Genomic DNA, 17,407 nt, shown 5'->3' with positions numbered 1-17,407 from the left:
TCCCAGGAGGATGTTGAACAGTTCATCAAATTCACCAATACCTCAAATTCACTGGACCATTTCGGATACCTCCCTCCCCTTCCTCGACCTCCATCTCCATCTCCGGCAACTGACTAACCACGGGCATCTACAAACCCACCGACTCCCACAGCTACCTGGACTACAACTCCTCCCACCCTGCCTCCTGTACGAATGATTATTCCTAATTCCTCCCATTTATCTCTCAGCACACAAGCCTCATTCGTGCTGAAGGGTTTATGCCCGAAATGTCGATTCTCTTGCTCCTCGGATGCTGCCTGACATGCTGTGCTTTTCCACTACTACATTCTCATAAAAGATGAATCAGTAAAGTTATATGCATTTTATTTTAAAAGTACAGTATCATGAAAAAGGCTGATTGAGCCTGTTCTTTTTTGCCAACTTTGTTTCTTTTTCAGTTTCTACTCAATTATCCCCACACTCCTGTCAAATGTTCTCCATATTGTACATAATGCTTTCATTTGGACGATTCTTGTCTGAACTAAACATTACTGTCCTATTTAATCACCGCTTGTTTATGAATCAAGTGTTTTACAGATCAGTGGCCATTGTGATAGTAATGGTGATGATGATGATGCTGTTATTGTTTGCCATCATCATTCCTTTGAAACTGACAGAAAACTTTAGGGATCCCCCATGAACAATATGAAAATCTGTAAGTTGTTGCCAGTGAATTCTGCACCATGCGAATGAATGCATTGTTGAGGCCTTCACAGAATGCAATGATTTAGAAATCGTTAAATAGATTAACAACACAGTCTTCCACTCTTACCTTTAGTGTAAAAATCCTTGGAAAAATTAGTGTTTTAAATAAGTTGTAATTGGGCTTTTAATGTCATTATACTACTGCTGAACATCCGCACTAGTGCTGAAAACGTAATTTTATATTGATGGAATATGATAAGTTGTTCTTTCTTTAACTTAAAATTTTCTGTTTTTAGTATTTACTTGTTATTTTATGTTTTCTCTCTCTCTCTCTCTCCATATATATATATATATATATATATGGCCCATGTACTTACACCCTTCCTATTGTGTATCGCCTAGAATTATACATAATAATCTAGCTGGGGTCTAATCAGTGTCTTATGTAAATTCATTGTAACCTTCTTGTTCTTATACACTTTGTTAATGTAGCCTCGAATTCTGAATGCTCTGTTCACAGCTTGTTCTGCCTGTCCTGCCACCTTTAATAACTCATGTACACATACACCCAGAACTTACTGCTCTTGCACACTTTTTAAAATAGTACTCCTTATTTAGTACTGAGTGTACATGTTCCTTGTACTGAAATGTATTGCCTTAAACTTCATCTGCTACTTATCCGTCCATTCTACCAATGTGTCAATGTCCTTTTGATATTCTTCTGTGTTCTGCTTAGAATTTATAAGGCTCTCTAATTTTCCTCTCAAAGTCTGCAAACCTTGAAACTGTTCCCTGTACACACAGTGTGGACAATTGTATGAGGACAAGCAAGTGTTCCAATATTGATCCTGGGGACCTCCACTACAAACCTTCTTCCAGTCCAGAAAATATCCATTAACTATTACTTTCTGCATCTTATATCTCATCCAATTTTGCATCCACACTGCTACTGCCCCTTTTGTTCCACGATCTATAACTTACCCCACAGATCTGTCATGTGGCACTGTACCAAGCAGCTTTTGGAAGTCCATGTAATATATCAATGTCCTTCCTCTCATCAACCATCTCTGTTTCCTCTTCAAAACTCCAACTTGTTAGTGAGACACAATTTTGCCTTCCAAATCTATGCTGACTTCTCTGAAACCCACAGTTTTCCATAATTCTATCCTGATTAATTGTTTGTGGAAGTTTCCCCAATACTGAAGTTAAACTGACTAGACGGCTGGCTGACGTTTAGAACCTTTTTTTGAACAAAGGTGTATTGTTGACACTTGTCCATTCTTCTACTACCTCTCCAAATCCAGGGAAGACTGAAAATAATGCCCAGTATCTCTGCAATGTTTCAGTCCAACTTGCTTCCATATCTTTCGATGCCTCATATCCTAACTTAATCCAGTAATACTTCTTTTAAATTTTAAATCCTTCTGGTGATTGAATTTCTTTCTCAGTTACCATGGGAGAATCGGTCTCATAGGTAAGGATAAATGCGAAGTATTTATTCAACTTTATGCCCACCCTTCAGAATAGCACCCCATATTTTACAGTCTCACCATGTTCTCATACTGAAGTATATTACCTCACACCTCTGCATCAAATATCTCTGCATCAAGTTTCATCTGCCTCCCAGCAGCTCATTCTCTGTGTGGTCCCTACTCGGCTCTACTCCTCTTTTTACCACCCTTTTATGATTGCTGTGCTTATTAGAGACTTTGGGATTTCATTTTATTTTAGCTGGTAATCTTTTTCTTAATCTCTCTTTGCTTCATCCATTTGCTTTCTCACCTCCCTTTCTGAACCTTTTGTATTCGGTTTGGATTTCAATCTGACACAATCATAAATACACTTTTTCTTCTTGACTGGGAGTCTATATTTCTTTATCCTACTTTCCTTTTGATGGAATTATCAGCTACTGATTTTTTGCACCTCTCTTTCATTCCATTCTGTCCCGCATAGCTCTGTTGTTGCTGATTGAATTCTGCTCTCTGCTAGTTGATTATTTTTACTCTGGACACCATTTAGCTCAGTTGGCTGGACAGTTGATTTGCAATGCAGACTGATGCCAACAAAACAGGTTCAATTCTCATCCAGCTGAGATCACCATAAAGATCCTCATTTCTCAACCTCAACCCTTACCTAAGGTGTGGTGACTCTTACGTTAAACCATCACCAGCCATCTCTGTTATGAAAGGAAGCCCTATAGTTCTTTGGGACTATGGCAACTTAATATTTAGCTAAGTACATGAATAGGAAAGTTTTGGAGAAATATGGGCCAAGTGCAGGCAGGTGGGACTAATTTAGTTTGGGAATATGGTTGATGTGGGCTGGTTGGACTGAAAAGTCTCTATCCATGCTGCATGACTCTATCGGACCTGATCATGTCCTGAGAACTCTGTGGGAAGCTAGGGAAGTGATTGCTGGGCCTCTTGCTGAGATATTTGTATCATCGATAGTCACAGGTGAGGTGCTGGAAGACTGGAGATTGGCTAACGTGGTGCCACTGTTTAAGAAGGATGGTAAGGACAAGCCAGGGAACTATAGACCAGTGAGCCTGACGTCGGTGGTGGGCAAGTTGTTGGAGGGAATCCTGAGGGACAGGATGTACATATACTTGGATAGTCAAGTACATATACTTGGATATACTTGTGCGTTGGCAGTCATGTCTCACAAACTTGATTGAGTTTTTTGAAGAAGTAACAAAGAGGATTGATGAGGTCAGAGCGGTAAATGTGATCTATCTGGACTTCAGTAAGGCATTCGACAAGGTTCCCCATGTGAGACTGGTTAGCAAGGTTAGATATCACAGAATACAGGGAGAGCTAGCCATTTGAATACAGAACTGGCTCAAAGGTAGAAGACAGAGGGTGGTGGTGGAGGGTTGTTTTTCAGTCTGGAGGCCCGTGACCAGTGGAGTGCCAAAAGGATCGGAGCTGCGTTGGGTGGTAGCATAAGAGGTACAGTTAGTAAGTTTGGAGGTGTCGTGGACAGTGAAGAAAGTTACCTCGGATTACAACAGGATCTTGATCAGATGGGCCAATGGGCTGAGAAGTGGCAGATGGAGTTTAATTCAGATAAATGCGAGGTGCTGCATTTTGGGAAAGCAAATCTTAGTAGGACTTATACAGTTAATGGTCCTTACAGGTCCAAGGGAGTGTTGCTGAACAAAGAGACCTTGGAGTGCAGGTTCATAGCTCCTTGAAAGTGGAGTCGCAGGTAGATAGGATAGTGAAGAAGGTGTTTGGTATGCTTTCCTTTATTGGTATTAAGTATAGGAGTTGAGAGGTCATGTTGTGGTTGTATAGGACATTAGTTAGGCCACTTCTGGAATATTGCGTGCAATTCTGGTCTCCTTCCTATCGGATCAATGTTGTGAAACTTGAAAGGTTTCAGAAAAGATTTACAAGAATGTTGTCAGGGTTGGAGGATTTGAGCTATAGGGAGAGGCTGAACAAGCTGGGGCTGTTTTCTCTGGACTGTTGGAAGCTGAGGGGCCTTATTGAGGTTTACAAAATTATGAGGGGCATAGATAGGATAAATAGACAAAGTCTTTTCCTTGGGGTCGGGGAGTCCAGAACTAGAGGGCATAGGTTCAGGGTGAGAGGGGAAAGATATAAAAGAGACCTGAGGGGCAACTTTTTCGTGCAGAGGGTGGTACGTGTATGGAACGAGCTGCCAGAGGAAGTGGTGGAGGCTGATACAATTGCAACATTTAAAAGGCATCTGGATGGGTGTATGAATAGGAAGAGTTTGGAGGGATATGGGCCGGGTGCTGGCAGGTGGGACTAGATTGGGTTGGGATATCTGGTCGGCATGGATGGGTTGGACCAACGTGTCTGTTTCTGTGCTGTCCATCTCTGTGACTCTACTTTTACTTTCACTTTTCTTACTGTGGATTGACCAAACTAATTTTCTATCACCATTCTAAACCTCATGATACAATGATCACTGTCCCCTAAATGGTCCTCACTCATCTACGCAGCCTAACTCATTATCAGGCCTGGCTGTGCCTCCTTTCTTATTGAACAGAATGCACATTGCTGTGGAAAAATCTTCCAAACACCTGTCCGTCTTGACCCCTTACACTACTGCTATTTTATTCAATATATGGATGATTATGTTCCCTATTAAAAGTACTCCATGATGTTCATATCTCTCTATAAATCCCACTAGCTGGTGGCCCATATGTTATGCTGATGAATATAATGACATTCTTCTTAATCTTTAGCCAAATCAAATCTGACCTTAACTCTCTGAATGATTTTTTTTGTCCAATACTGGAATAGTCTCATTGACAAAATGCCACTCCTTTTGCTTGTTTTCCTTTCCAATCATTTCTCATCACTTTGTTACTAGGACATTTAACATTTGAGCTGACCATCATAAACCCATGCATGCAGTAAAATCCTGATTGAGACTTCATTAAAAATCTCCCTTACTCAGACATCTAGATTAGATTACTTACAGTGTGGAAACAGGCCCTTCGGCCCAACAAGTCCACACCGACCTGCTGAAGCGCAACCCACCCAGACCCATTCCCTTACATTTACCTCTTCACCTCACACTCCGGGCAATTTAGCATGGCCAATTTACCTAACCTGCATATTTTTTTGGACTGTGGGAGGAAACCGGAGCACCCGGAGGAAACCCACGCAGACTCGGGGAGAATGTGCAAACTCCACACAGTCAGTCACCTGAGGCGGGAATTGAACCCGGGTCTCTGGCGCTATGAGACAGCAGTGCTAACCATTGTGCCACCATGCCGCCCAAAACTTCAGTTCTGAACTTTGGCTATCTCCCTTGCCTTACATTTTTGTGTATCTTGATGCTGCTTTCTAATATTTTCTGCTTAGTAAGTTTAAATTCTCCCCAACAGCACTAGCAAAACAGCCTGCAGTGTTGTCCAACAGAAAGTGAATAGAATTTATTTCATGTTTCTGTTGATGATGATTGAGAAATAAAAGTCGGTCAGGGTGCTGGAAGAACTTGCCCTGCACTTCAGCAAAAGTTGATGTCGATATAGTCAGGCAGCTAGCACCTCATTGCTTCATCTGAGAGACAGCACCTGTGATCTGCAATATTCCCTCATATTCTTGAAACCACCTCTTCTGACTCAGAAATAGAATAATTTAGACTCAGCATCTAACTTTGTCATTTAACTATTACTTAAGAAAACAGATGTTACATGCAGTGTATGTTTTAAATAATAATTTCATGTTCTAGACAGTATTTTCCAAACATTCATCACACTGAAAATGAAAATTCAAAATGTGCCATATAGTCATGTCACAGAATTTGCTTTAGGTTGCTGGAGCAGTTATAGTTGAATTACTGCAGCATTCTAGTGCAAAACTGTTTGTTAGTAGCTGCATTATTATAAAATTTTCCTTGTATGAGATATTAAATAAATAAAAACAGAGTCTTGCTTGGAGGCAGGGCTTCTGTCACAGACCTGGTGGCTGAATGACCTCCTACTTTTGTTCTAGAGTTCCTCCATTCAGGAAGTACTCTTTTAATTTAAAATAAATTGCGTGCTGTCTATTAAATGAAACATTATTTCTAGATTTTTAAGAAATTAAAAAATGTTTGCATTTTATTTCTTCAATGTAATTAGACCTTACTAATACTTAATACCATTTTACTTTGCAAACACATTTCCATGCTGTGTTTAAGAAATAAGGAATTGTAAATTTTAATGATTTAATAGGTGCCGAAGACTAAATTTTTGGATAGATTTGAGAGCAGGATGTGCTGCAAAATTTTAAATTTATGTTGCATTTTCATGCATATTGTGCCATCAGCTTGAGTTTATGCATTAAGGTAGCCGCCAGACTTTGCTTGAAGCATAAAATTGTTTATTTGTTTTGTAGTGCAGTATCATTTCCATTTGATCAGTCTTTTTTGGATTTTGTTCAACTTTCACATGCAGTGACTTTAAGATGCTCAAATCCCAGTTTGAGTTTGCCCACGGATTTAAATTCATTAATTATACTGCATTTCTGGAGATAATTACATTCTGATCCATGGGTTGAAGTGTCAGTAATGCACCATACTTGACTTATACAGATAATATGAATAATTATGTTTAGTTATTGCACATCATTCAGGTCAGCATGCAGAGAATGATAACCTGTTTTTTAGTGTGCTCTTGCTGATACAGAGATACTTGCAATATGCACAAGTGTTTCCTGAATATGAAATTGTAGGAGATCATTTGTTGAACAAGAGTTAAGCCAGCATTATGAAAATAAAAGTGCTGTGTGCTTCTTTGTTCCCTAATTACTAGTTAAATAATTAGCAGGTGAGCAATATAATATGGAGATACATTCCATTTACTTCCAAATTCAAATTATCTAAATTCTCTCACTCTGGGATCCTGTAAGCACTCTTCTAAAGAATGAGAAGAACAAGTAATAACTAAAATTGGTGCTATTGAAATTGTGACATGATCGGTTTTAACAGGTTGATAATGCTGTCTGATATTCCCACATTATTAATATCTTTTAATGATTCGGGTGGTGGAGTGGTGTGTGTGAGAGGAATGAATTAAACTGACGAACCATCAGTAAGATAGGGTTACAGATTTAGAATGGCATTGTTCAGTGATCATCTAATTGTTCAGTCCTCCTAATGTGGAGATCTCAATACAGATGAATTGTATAAGGAAGGTGTTTTAGACAGTTATGTGAGAAGAAGAGCATGCATTTGAATTTACTTCATTAGCACAAACAAAGGACAACTAGAAGTAGCAGTGAAAGATGGCATGGTGACACAGTGCTAGAGGTCAAGGTTCAAATCCAACATTAGGTGACTATTTGTGTGGAGTTTGCACGTTTTCCTCATATCTATGTGGGTTTCTACTGAATGATTCAGTTTCATCCTACAGTCGAAAGTTGTGTAGGTTAGGTGGATTGGCCATGCTGAATTGCTCCGTCGTGTCCAGTCATGTGCAGGGTCGGTGGATTAGCCATGGCAAATGTGGGGTTATGGAAACAGGTTAAATCTGAGTGGTATGCTCGTTGAAGGGTCAGTGCAGACTCCATGGGCTGAATGGCCTCTTTCTGCATTGTAGGGATTCTATGATTCTTCTGTGATTCCAGAAAAGAAGAATGGTTGAGGCACTGATGACATATAAATTTGGAAAAAGTAATGTTAGAACATATTCTTTAGATGGTTCACAAAGTTTTGTGGTCTCATAGCAGTATTCATCATCTTTGTTCCATATGTACCACATGTTTTACAAAGAGAGTCCCCGAGTATTGCTGAAAAAAGATGCATTTTGTCTTTTTGTCTTAAGTTTTTGATAAAATGTCATTTTCAGCACTACTTAACATTTTTACTACGAATCAACTATTTGTAAACTGAGTTTCTTTTGTGACAATACCTCAAGAGCTTGTGTCACCAAGTGATACAACTTTTGGTGGTGTCATGATTGATAAATCATTTATGAAAGCAAAATCTCAAAAAGCACTTATTAAAGTGGCCTTACTGTCTTTGGAATTCAGTGCAGTTGGAACAATTGTTATATGTAATACATGTCAAGATTACCCTTGTGCCTGCCAACAAGCAGCCATCTCCTTACGTGAGTTCATAATGAAAGAAGCAAATGAGGATTAAAAAAATTGTTTTTAAATCAAGAACTGTTACCAGTCGATTTTGTCCAAGTCACAGTACAAAAAAAAATTGATTTGAGTCCAAGACCTAGACTCCAATCAACCACTCTACCAGTGACAGCCTTAAAAAGCATTAGGATCTGAATTTGCTCATTCAGAACCTTACATGCATTAACCGTACACAATGCACATCAATGCCTTCATCAGCAGACATATTTGGAAGTTGTAATGATTTTAGGCACTACCTATCTGGCATATTGGAGGATTAGAGAATGGCTTAACATGTGAATAATGGACGTTGTATGGTTAAATTTACGGGACTTGGTGCACCACATGATCTTGGGTGCAGATCTTTTCCCTAATTTAAGAGGAGTAACAAATGGTTTTGAATGACCCACATCCTGCCGATCTCTCATTAGTTGGCAGCTTCTGGAAACACAGGGTTTCAATATCATGGCTTGCAATTTCCCAAGAAGCTCACCAGCCAGCTGTTGAGCAGTTTGGAGCTCAATTCGGTGTGTTTTCTTCATTGGGGTAGAGAATCATTCACCATTAAATTTGTTCACCTCTATGCTGGCTGCAAAATGGCAACCTTTGGCTGATGTTTAATAAATAGAAATTGGATTATTTATATGACGTTTGGAAATGATATTATGAAAAAAATAAAAATGCCTGATATAATCAGGCAGACCTGGCAACATTTAAATAGGAAAATAGAGTAAACACTTCAGGTTGTGAACCTTTTACTTGTGCTGGGTTCCATTCTGCTCTCAATATCTAGTTTTACATGCTTGTGAATAACATATGAATAATGATTTCTTGTATGTTTTGCTGTGATTTAATCAGGGAGGAGATTCAGTGGGAAAGAGTTGTCAAAGCTTTTTGTACCCTTGGTAAGGAAGATGCTGTTCATATCGTGTGATCTCGATTTGAATCGTTTTGTTTTTATCTACCAGAAAGAATAACAAGCAACAAAAAGCATTAGTTCTGATCGTTAAAATGATGCAATTGAATGCCCATAATGCAACACAACCAAGTTGTATTTTTCATGAATTAAAATACAAGATATCATTTAATTCTGAGTTTCTTTTGGATTTCTAACAGCCATACTCAGTGCATCAAAGCAAACCTAAACAAAGGGAAGAAAGAGAAAGGAAAAAACTAGTAAAGGTAAACTCTTACAGAAGATTTTGATATAGGTAACCATTTAACTAAAGATGAATTTTTGCATGTTGAATTATATTTTGCAGAATGAGAACTCTTTTTCTGTTGTTTGGTATGCAACTATACTGTTACATAATTTTTGCTTTCATGGTTAAAAAGTGTGACTTTTAGAAGGAATAGATTCAAAGCGTGGATTGCATAGTTAGTTGCATATGAACTAATTATTAATGCACTGTCGTTTTTGGGGTATTTTTTAGCACAGTTGTCCAGCTGATAGAGGAAGTGACCTTTTACAACAATAAAAACAAATTTCAATCATATGGAAGCAATGCCATCTTGCTAAGCCAGGGTTATGTTGGTGGAGCTTTTGGGGCGGATGGGGGGGGAAGCGTTGCAGGAAGTGGAGCAGAGGGGCATTCAATTTAGAAGAAGTCAGAGAGCTTGAGGAATGAAGGGAAGGTTTGCAAGGCCTATGGGATTTTACAGAGAGAAGAAAAGCCCAGACTTTGAACAGATCACAATGGTGAATTGGATATGGGTTGCAGAGTTTTGGCTGAGCTGAAGTTGATTGAGATAAATGTTAGTGAGGAAATATTGGACAGACAAAGACATGAGTGTTTCAGTGGCAGATGGGCTGAGGCAGGATCAGACTCTGGTGATGTTATTGAAAGTCAGCTGTGTTGGAAAACGTTTGTGGTTGCCACTTAAATTAGGATCATATAATCGACCATGGTTGCAAAAATAAAAGGCAATGGCCAAGAGGTACAAGTGGTGCAAAAGCAGGGAGCAGATGTAGATCTAATGCCAATTTATAGTGAGGACTAAACACAATTGTTTCGACCTTCCTAATTTTAAACTGGTTGAATTAGTAACTCATAACACTGGAGGGCTCACATACAGCTTGATGGCACAGGCAAAGTTAGGAATCCAGAAAGGAAATAAAATTAGGTGATAAGGCGTGGTGCTTGTGGTGTTATCGTTAGCCTATTAATCCTGAGGCTCAGGTAATGTCGTGGGGACCTGGGTTCGAATCCCGCCACGGCAGATGGTGGAATTTCAATTCACTACAAATCTAGCATTCAGAGTCTAATATTGATCGTGAATCCTTTGTTGGAAGAACCCATTTGGTCTTTAGGGAAGGAAACTGCCATTCTTACCCGGTCTGATCCACATGTGACTCCAGTCCCACAGCAGTATGGTTGATTCTTAAACTGCCGTCTTGGCAATGAGGGATGGACAATAAACGCTGGTCAGGCCAGCAAAGTCCTCAATCCGTGAATGAATTTTTAAAAAATCAGAGTAGATATGGTGTCCTGAAAAATATTTGAGGAAAAGGAGGAAGACAAGAATCGAACTTTCGGCGACTGAATAGAATAATGATGAAGACTCAGGCAAATAAACCATTTGTGTGCCTACTATCACCTAATTAAGAGTAGGACCAGCTAAGGGCACACTGCTTGAGCAGTGTAGGAGAGGTGTTTGAGGAGAATAGTGTGTTTGAATATATGAAACGATACACAAAGATTGGGGTTGGGGGGGGGGGGGGGGGGGCGGCGCGGGGAGGGGAGAAAGTGGATGGTGGGGAAGATTTAATGCACCAATGTTAATTTCACAAATTATGTTGTTCATGTGAATTAGACATGGCCTTTTTTGATGCCGTGTGAGGATTGTAAAACAAAGGTTCAGGAGAAATTAATATGAACTTAAAAGGTGAGAATCTATCCTAAGATTTCGAGGAAAGGCAGTTTGGGGATGGGATAGTAGTTGGCATAGTCAGAGGGAGGATAATGTTTTTAAATTTGAAGATGGGTTAATGATTTGGGTACAGAAATGGAGAGGTATCGGACTGATTTATATTGTTGGTCAGTGTGGATACCAGAAATGGAAAGTGGTGAGTGGGAATGGATGTAAGGGAACAGGAAATGACTCGCTTGGAGTTGAAAAAGAATAAAGATGGGCTTTTACACGCAGGGCAGAAAAAAATGAATCAATGGCATTCTGTGTTACTGCTTGAGTTAAGGGTGAATCAGACAGAAAAGTACAAGTCCAATTTATGAGAAATGTGTACAACCTTTTCAACATCCATGTGCACAAAAGTGAGGAACACATGTTTGCTTTGTTACTGATGCCAACAAACATCTAACACTTCATGACTACAGTTCCTTTTTTATGGCAAGCTGATGCCTCTATATTTTGCACACCTCAGCAGGATGTGTTCTAGGACAAGTGGTTTGCAAAAGTGTTTCCTCTGTGTGTCATCCGTTCAAGTTCAGGAGACCCTTATCTTTCTCTTCTCCACCATCATTTCCCCTACTCCCAACCATCTAGTTATGAGTACACAAAGAAGGGACTGCTGAGATCACAAAGTTGGGGCTGTTGTTTGTGGAGTCCAGTAAGCTGAGAGATCCTCCTTTTGGCTCTATGGCAGTGAAAGGCTGTGATCATATATCACTGGTAATGACTACATATGTAAGAAAGGCCTTTTCTCTTTTCTTTCCTTAATCCTATTGACCCTTCCAGACTTCACTCAGAGTTAAAAGAACATTCATACTATCACAATGTCCAGAGTGCAAGCTTTCCTATAGTGAGTCAGAAAGGTTATTCAATGCCTAACTGAACCATGAATGTGAAGAGAATTTAAATTGTGTGAGGAAATTTGGGCTAGAGCAGCTGTAGACCGCTACTATTTTGCAGTCATGGATGCAAGTAGCCTTGTGGACTTTTTGGTGGAGAGAGCATAAGGACAAATTGTTGTGTTCATATCCTTATATTTGAATATCTTATTAATGTTTACTGTATTTTTATGGAAGTGAATCATTTGAAGCAATGCCAAAAAGAAGTGAGATTAAAAATGCTGCAAGAAATAATCAGTGAATAAACCTATTAAGATGAATTTAAGATCAAAAGCCATAGCTTCTAACTATGGATAATTTTCAATTCCCAACATGTCTGAGAACCGTATATTCTGGATTGAAAGGTTGATTTCAGTAATGTCTTTGTATACTGTCAATACTTTGTGAATATAGGAGTGCATGGAAGTGTCATACAGGAAAAGACCAACTGGCCCATCTAGGTCCCATTTAGTTGTGATGTCCTCTGGATCACAATGTAGACTGTCCCTGCCCTTCCAAAGCGTTTGCAATCTTCTTGAAAAAAGTGCAAAAATTTAAAAGAAAAGAAAAGTGAATGTCATTGATGCGAATTACCATGATGATACTTTTACTCGTTAGCAGGAGCATAGCATGAACATTTTCAGAAGACTTGATGAATATTCTTTGAATTAATTCTTCTTGCAAGAAACCAGCTCTTTGTTATTTAAAGCTTTCACCTTTCAGGGCGTTAAAGAGTCATAGAGATGTACAGTACGGAAACAGACCTTACGGTCCAACTCGTCCGTGCTGACCAGATATCCTAACTTAATCTACTCCCATTTTCAAGTGCTTGGCCCTTTTCCCTCCAAACCCTTCCTATTCATATACCCATCCAGATTCCTTTGAAATGTTGTAATTGTACCAGTCTTCAGCATTTCCTCTGGCTGTTCATTCCATACACCAAAATTGGAGGTGTAGTGCCACCCTCTACGTGAAAATGTTGCCCCTTAGGTTCCTTTTAGATTTTTCCCCTCTCACCTTAAACATATGCTGTCTAATTCTGGACTCCCCCACCCCAGGGAAAAGACTTTGTCTGTTTACCCTATCGAAATCCGCCATGATTTTCTAGACCTCCACAAGGTCACCCCTCAGCTCAGATGCTTCAGGGAAAACAGCCCCAGCCTATTCAGCCTCTTCCTATAGCTCAAATCCTCCAAATCTGGCAACATCCTTGTAAATTGTTTCTAAACCCTTTCAAGTTTCACAACATCCTTCCAATAGGAGGCAGACCAGAGTTGCAGACAGGATTACAAAATTAGCCTAGCCAATGTCCTGTATAGTCACAACATGATCTCTCAACTCCTACACCCAATGCTGTCTTCACTATCCTATCTACCTGCGACTCCACTTTCAAGGAACTCTTACCTTGCATTCCAAGGTTTCTTTGTTCAGCAACACTCACCTGTACATTAGTGTATAAGTTTGACTCTGATTTGCCTTTCCAAAATGTAGTGCCTCACATTTACATAAACTCCATCTACCACTCTTCAGCCCATTGGCACATCTGATCAAGATCCCATTGTATTCCAAGGTAACCTCCTTTGCTGTCCACTACACATCCAATTTGGATGTCATCTGCAAACTTAGTAACTACCATAGTTCTGTATCCAAATGGCTAGTTCTCCCTGGACTCCATAAGATCTTGCTCACGAATCTACCATGAGGAACCTTGTTGAACGCCTTACTGAAGTCGATATAGATCACGTGCACTGTTCTGCACTCATAATCCTCTTTGTTACTTCTTCAAAAAACTCATTCAAGTTCGGGAGACATGATTTCCCATGTACAAAGCCATATTGACTATCCTAATTAGCCCTTGCCTTTCCAAATACAGATAAATCCTGTCTCTCAGGATTCCCTCCACAACTTGCCCACCACCGAAGTCAGGCTCACTGGTCTATAGTTCCCTGGCTTTTCCTTACCATCTTTCTTAAGTAGTGGAACCATTTTAGCCAGTCTCCAGTCTTCAGGCACCTTGTCTGTGACTGTCCATGATGCAATTATCTCAGCAAGGGGTCCAGCAATCACTTTCCTAGCTTCCCACAGACTTCTAGGGTATACCTGATCAGGTCCTGGGGATTTATCCACTTTTATGCATTTCAAGACATCCAACACCACTTCCTCAGTAATATTGACATTTTCAAGATTTCATAATTATTTGCCCACATTCTATATCTTCCATGTCCCTCTGCACAGTAAACACTGATGCAAAATACTCGTTTAGTATCTCCCCCATCTCCTGCGGTTCCACAAGTACATTGCCTTAACCCTACTTGCCAAAGCTAGATCATGTTCCTTTTTTCCCCTCCTGATTTCCCTCTTAAGTATACTCCTACATCCTTTATACTCTTCTGAGAATTCATTTGCTCTCTCTTGTCTGCACCTGACATATGTTTCCTTCTTTCTCTTAACCATAAAATCAATTTCTCTCATCATCCAGCATTCCCTGCACCTATCAGCATAGCCTTTCACCCTAACAGGAATATACTGTCTCTTGATTCTGATGATCTCATTTCTGAAGGCTTCCCATTTTCCAGCTATCCCTTTGCCATTAAACATCTGCCCCAATCAACTTTTTTAAGTTCTTGCCTAACATTGTCAAAATTGGCCTTGCTTCAACATTTTAGATCTGCTCTATTCTTTTCCATCACTATTTTAAAACTAACAGAATTATGGTCGCTGTCCCCAAAGTGTTCCCCCACTGACACTTCCGTCACTTGCCTTGCCTTATTGCCCAAGAGTAGGTAAGGTTTTGCACCTTCTCTAGTAGGTACAACCACACACCGCATCAGAAAGTTTTCTTGTACACACTTAACAAATTCCTTTCCATCTAAACCCTTAACATATGGCAGTCCCAGTCTATGTTTGGAAAGTTAAAATCCTCTACCATAACCACCCTATTATTCTTTCAGAAAACTGAAATCTCCTTACAAGTTTGATTCTAAATTTCCTGCTGACTAGGGGGCCTATAATACAATCCCAGTAAGGTGTTTATCCCTTTCTTATTTCTCAGTTCCACCTAAATAACCTCCTTGGATGTATTTCCAGGAATATCCTCCCTCAGTACAGCTGTAATGCTATCCCTTATCAAAAACGTCTCACCCCCTCCTCTCTTGCCTCATTTTCTGTCCTTCCTGTAGCATTTTATCCCGGAACATGAAGCTGCCAGTCCTGTCCATCCCTGAGCCAAGTTTCTGCAATTGCTATGATATCCCAGTCCCATATTCCTAACCATGCCCTGAGTTCATCTGCCTTCCCTGTTAGGCCTCTTACATTGAAATAAATGCAGTTTAATTTATCTGTCCAACCTTGTTCCCTGCTTTGTCCCTGCCTGCACTGACTGTTTGATTTGTTCCTTTTCCCAATTGTACCAGTCTCAGATTGGCCTCTTTTCTCACTATTTCCTTGGATCCCACTGCCCCCCACCTTACTAGTTTAAATCCTGCTAGGCAGCTTTAGCAAATCTCCCTGCCAGTATATTAGACCCCCTCCAATTCAGGTGAAATCCGTCATCCTTGTGCAGTTCACCCCAGAAAAGATTCCAATGATCCAAAAATATGAATCCTTCTCCCAAACACCAGCTCCTTTGCCACATGTTCATCTGTTCTATCCTCCTATTCCTACCCTCACTAGCTCGTAGCATCAGGAATAATCTGGATATTACTACCCTCGTGGACCTTCTTTTTTAAATTCCTGCCTAATTTTCTGTATCCTCCTTTCAGAATCTCATCCTTTCCCCTTCCTATCACGTTAGTTCCAACATGTACAACAGCCTCCTGCTGTTCCCTCTCCCCTTTGAGAACATTCTGTACCCTCTCTGAGACATCCTTGATCCTGGCACCAGGGAGGCAACTCGCCATTCTGACTTCTCACTGCTGGCCACAGAAACGTCTGTCTGTGCCTCTGACTGGAGTCCCCTATTATAATCGATTGCTTGGAACCTGATGTACCCCTCACCACATTAGAGCCATTCTCAGTACCAGAAACCTAGCTGGTTGTGCTACATTCCTCTGAGGGTTGATCACCCCCTACATTTTCCAAAACAGTATCCTTATTTGAAATGGGGATAGCCACAGGAGACTTCTGCACTACTTGCCTCCCTCTCCTACCTTTCCTGGAGTTAACCCATTTTCCTGACCATTTCTGTGGTTTTCCTCCCTTCCGATAACTGCCATCCCTCACACCACTAGCTCCTGTAAATTCCTTATTGCCTCTCACTGCTGCTCCAACCAATTCATGCATTCTGATCGTATTTGCAACCATAGACACTTCCTGCAGATATAATCATCAGTAACATGGAAACTCTCCCTAAACTCCCACATCCAACAGGTACAGCACATTACTTTACTAAAGGCCATATTTGCTCCTTCACAATCTATAGACCCAGAAAATAGCACCGTCTTATTGTTCTAAAAAATAACACTGCTCCAGGCTAACTTAGTACTTATGGTTTATATTTTTTAAATTTAATCATGAGACAGATCTCATCAAGAAAGAACCCACACTATTCACTACTGTAGATTTACAGCAAGGTTACACTTAAGAACTATGCACTTAACTGGTCTTGTGCTGTGAGCTCTCCCACATAGGTTTCTTCAAGGTCAGCTGTGATTTTGCTGTTGTTAACTTTTCTTAGACACATCTGATGTCCAGAGATATTTGAATTTCAACAGCAAAGGCAGTAATTGTGCAGATTCACTTCTGTGTCAGACAGCAGTGTCGGTTTCTTTCTCTGACCCTGTGGTTACTGCCTTTGTCTGTCTTCGTCCTTTTTGATCTTTTGTCTCCCAAAATTCCAAAACAATGCAACACCACATCGAACAGTCATTGCTGCTCCTCGAATTTGAGAAAATGACCTCCAATACCTAAAATACCTCTGAAAAGGAGCAGCTCTTACAGCGACAATTTTTTTCCCATTCTCCATTTTGGATTACCCAGAATAAAAATAGCATCTTGTTCTCTTACTTTATGCTGCTGTTGTCACCACAATAGCTCATCTACTGTCACCACAGTAGCTCATCTTCTGTCACCACAATAGCTCATCTTCTGTCACCACAATAGCTCATCTTGTGTTAACCTCAAACCTCCATTGCCTCTCAACTGTGACCACTTGTGGCAATCATTGCCTAGGTTGACTTTGATGATTCCTTTTCGAAGAAATCTCTGTAGCTGTTCAACTTCGATGAAATCACAGCAATACTGGCATTTTCTCTTTTGGATGTTGCTTTTTAAAGATTATTTCCTTGCAGTGTTAAGTATCTGTTTGTTTGGTTCATAGTTTGTATGCAGAATTTTTAGCAT

General features: G+C 40.0%; 1 protein-coding gene across 3 annotated transcripts in view; it reads left to right on the top strand.

The window, feature by feature from the left end:
• Positions 1–17,407, top strand: part of patj (PATJ crumbs cell polarity complex component) — a 405,565-nt gene that overhangs the window by 160,036 nt on the left and 228,122 nt on the right. For 2 of the 3 annotated variants that reach the window (XM_043699258.2, XM_043699256.2), the window contains one exon: positions 9,396–9,461. The exons of the other annotated variant lie outside the window; for it this stretch is intronic. In XM_043699258.2, the coding sequence (XP_043555193.2) occupies positions 9,396–9,461 (66 nt within the window). The remainder of the gene's footprint in view (positions 1–9,395; positions 9,462–17,407) is intronic. 3 annotated transcript variants of the gene reach the window in all.

The sequence above is a fragment of the Chiloscyllium plagiosum genome, unplaced genomic scaffold (genome assembly GCF_037043375.1).
Source record: "Chiloscyllium plagiosum isolate Xiang-an unplaced genomic scaffold, Cpla_swu_hap1 HiC_scaffold_9, whole genome shotgun sequence".
NCBI classification, from domain to species: Eukaryota; Metazoa; Chordata; class Chondrichthyes; order Orectolobiformes; family Hemiscylliidae; genus Chiloscyllium; species Chiloscyllium plagiosum.
This window is presented reverse-complemented; position numbering and strand designations above follow the sequence as displayed.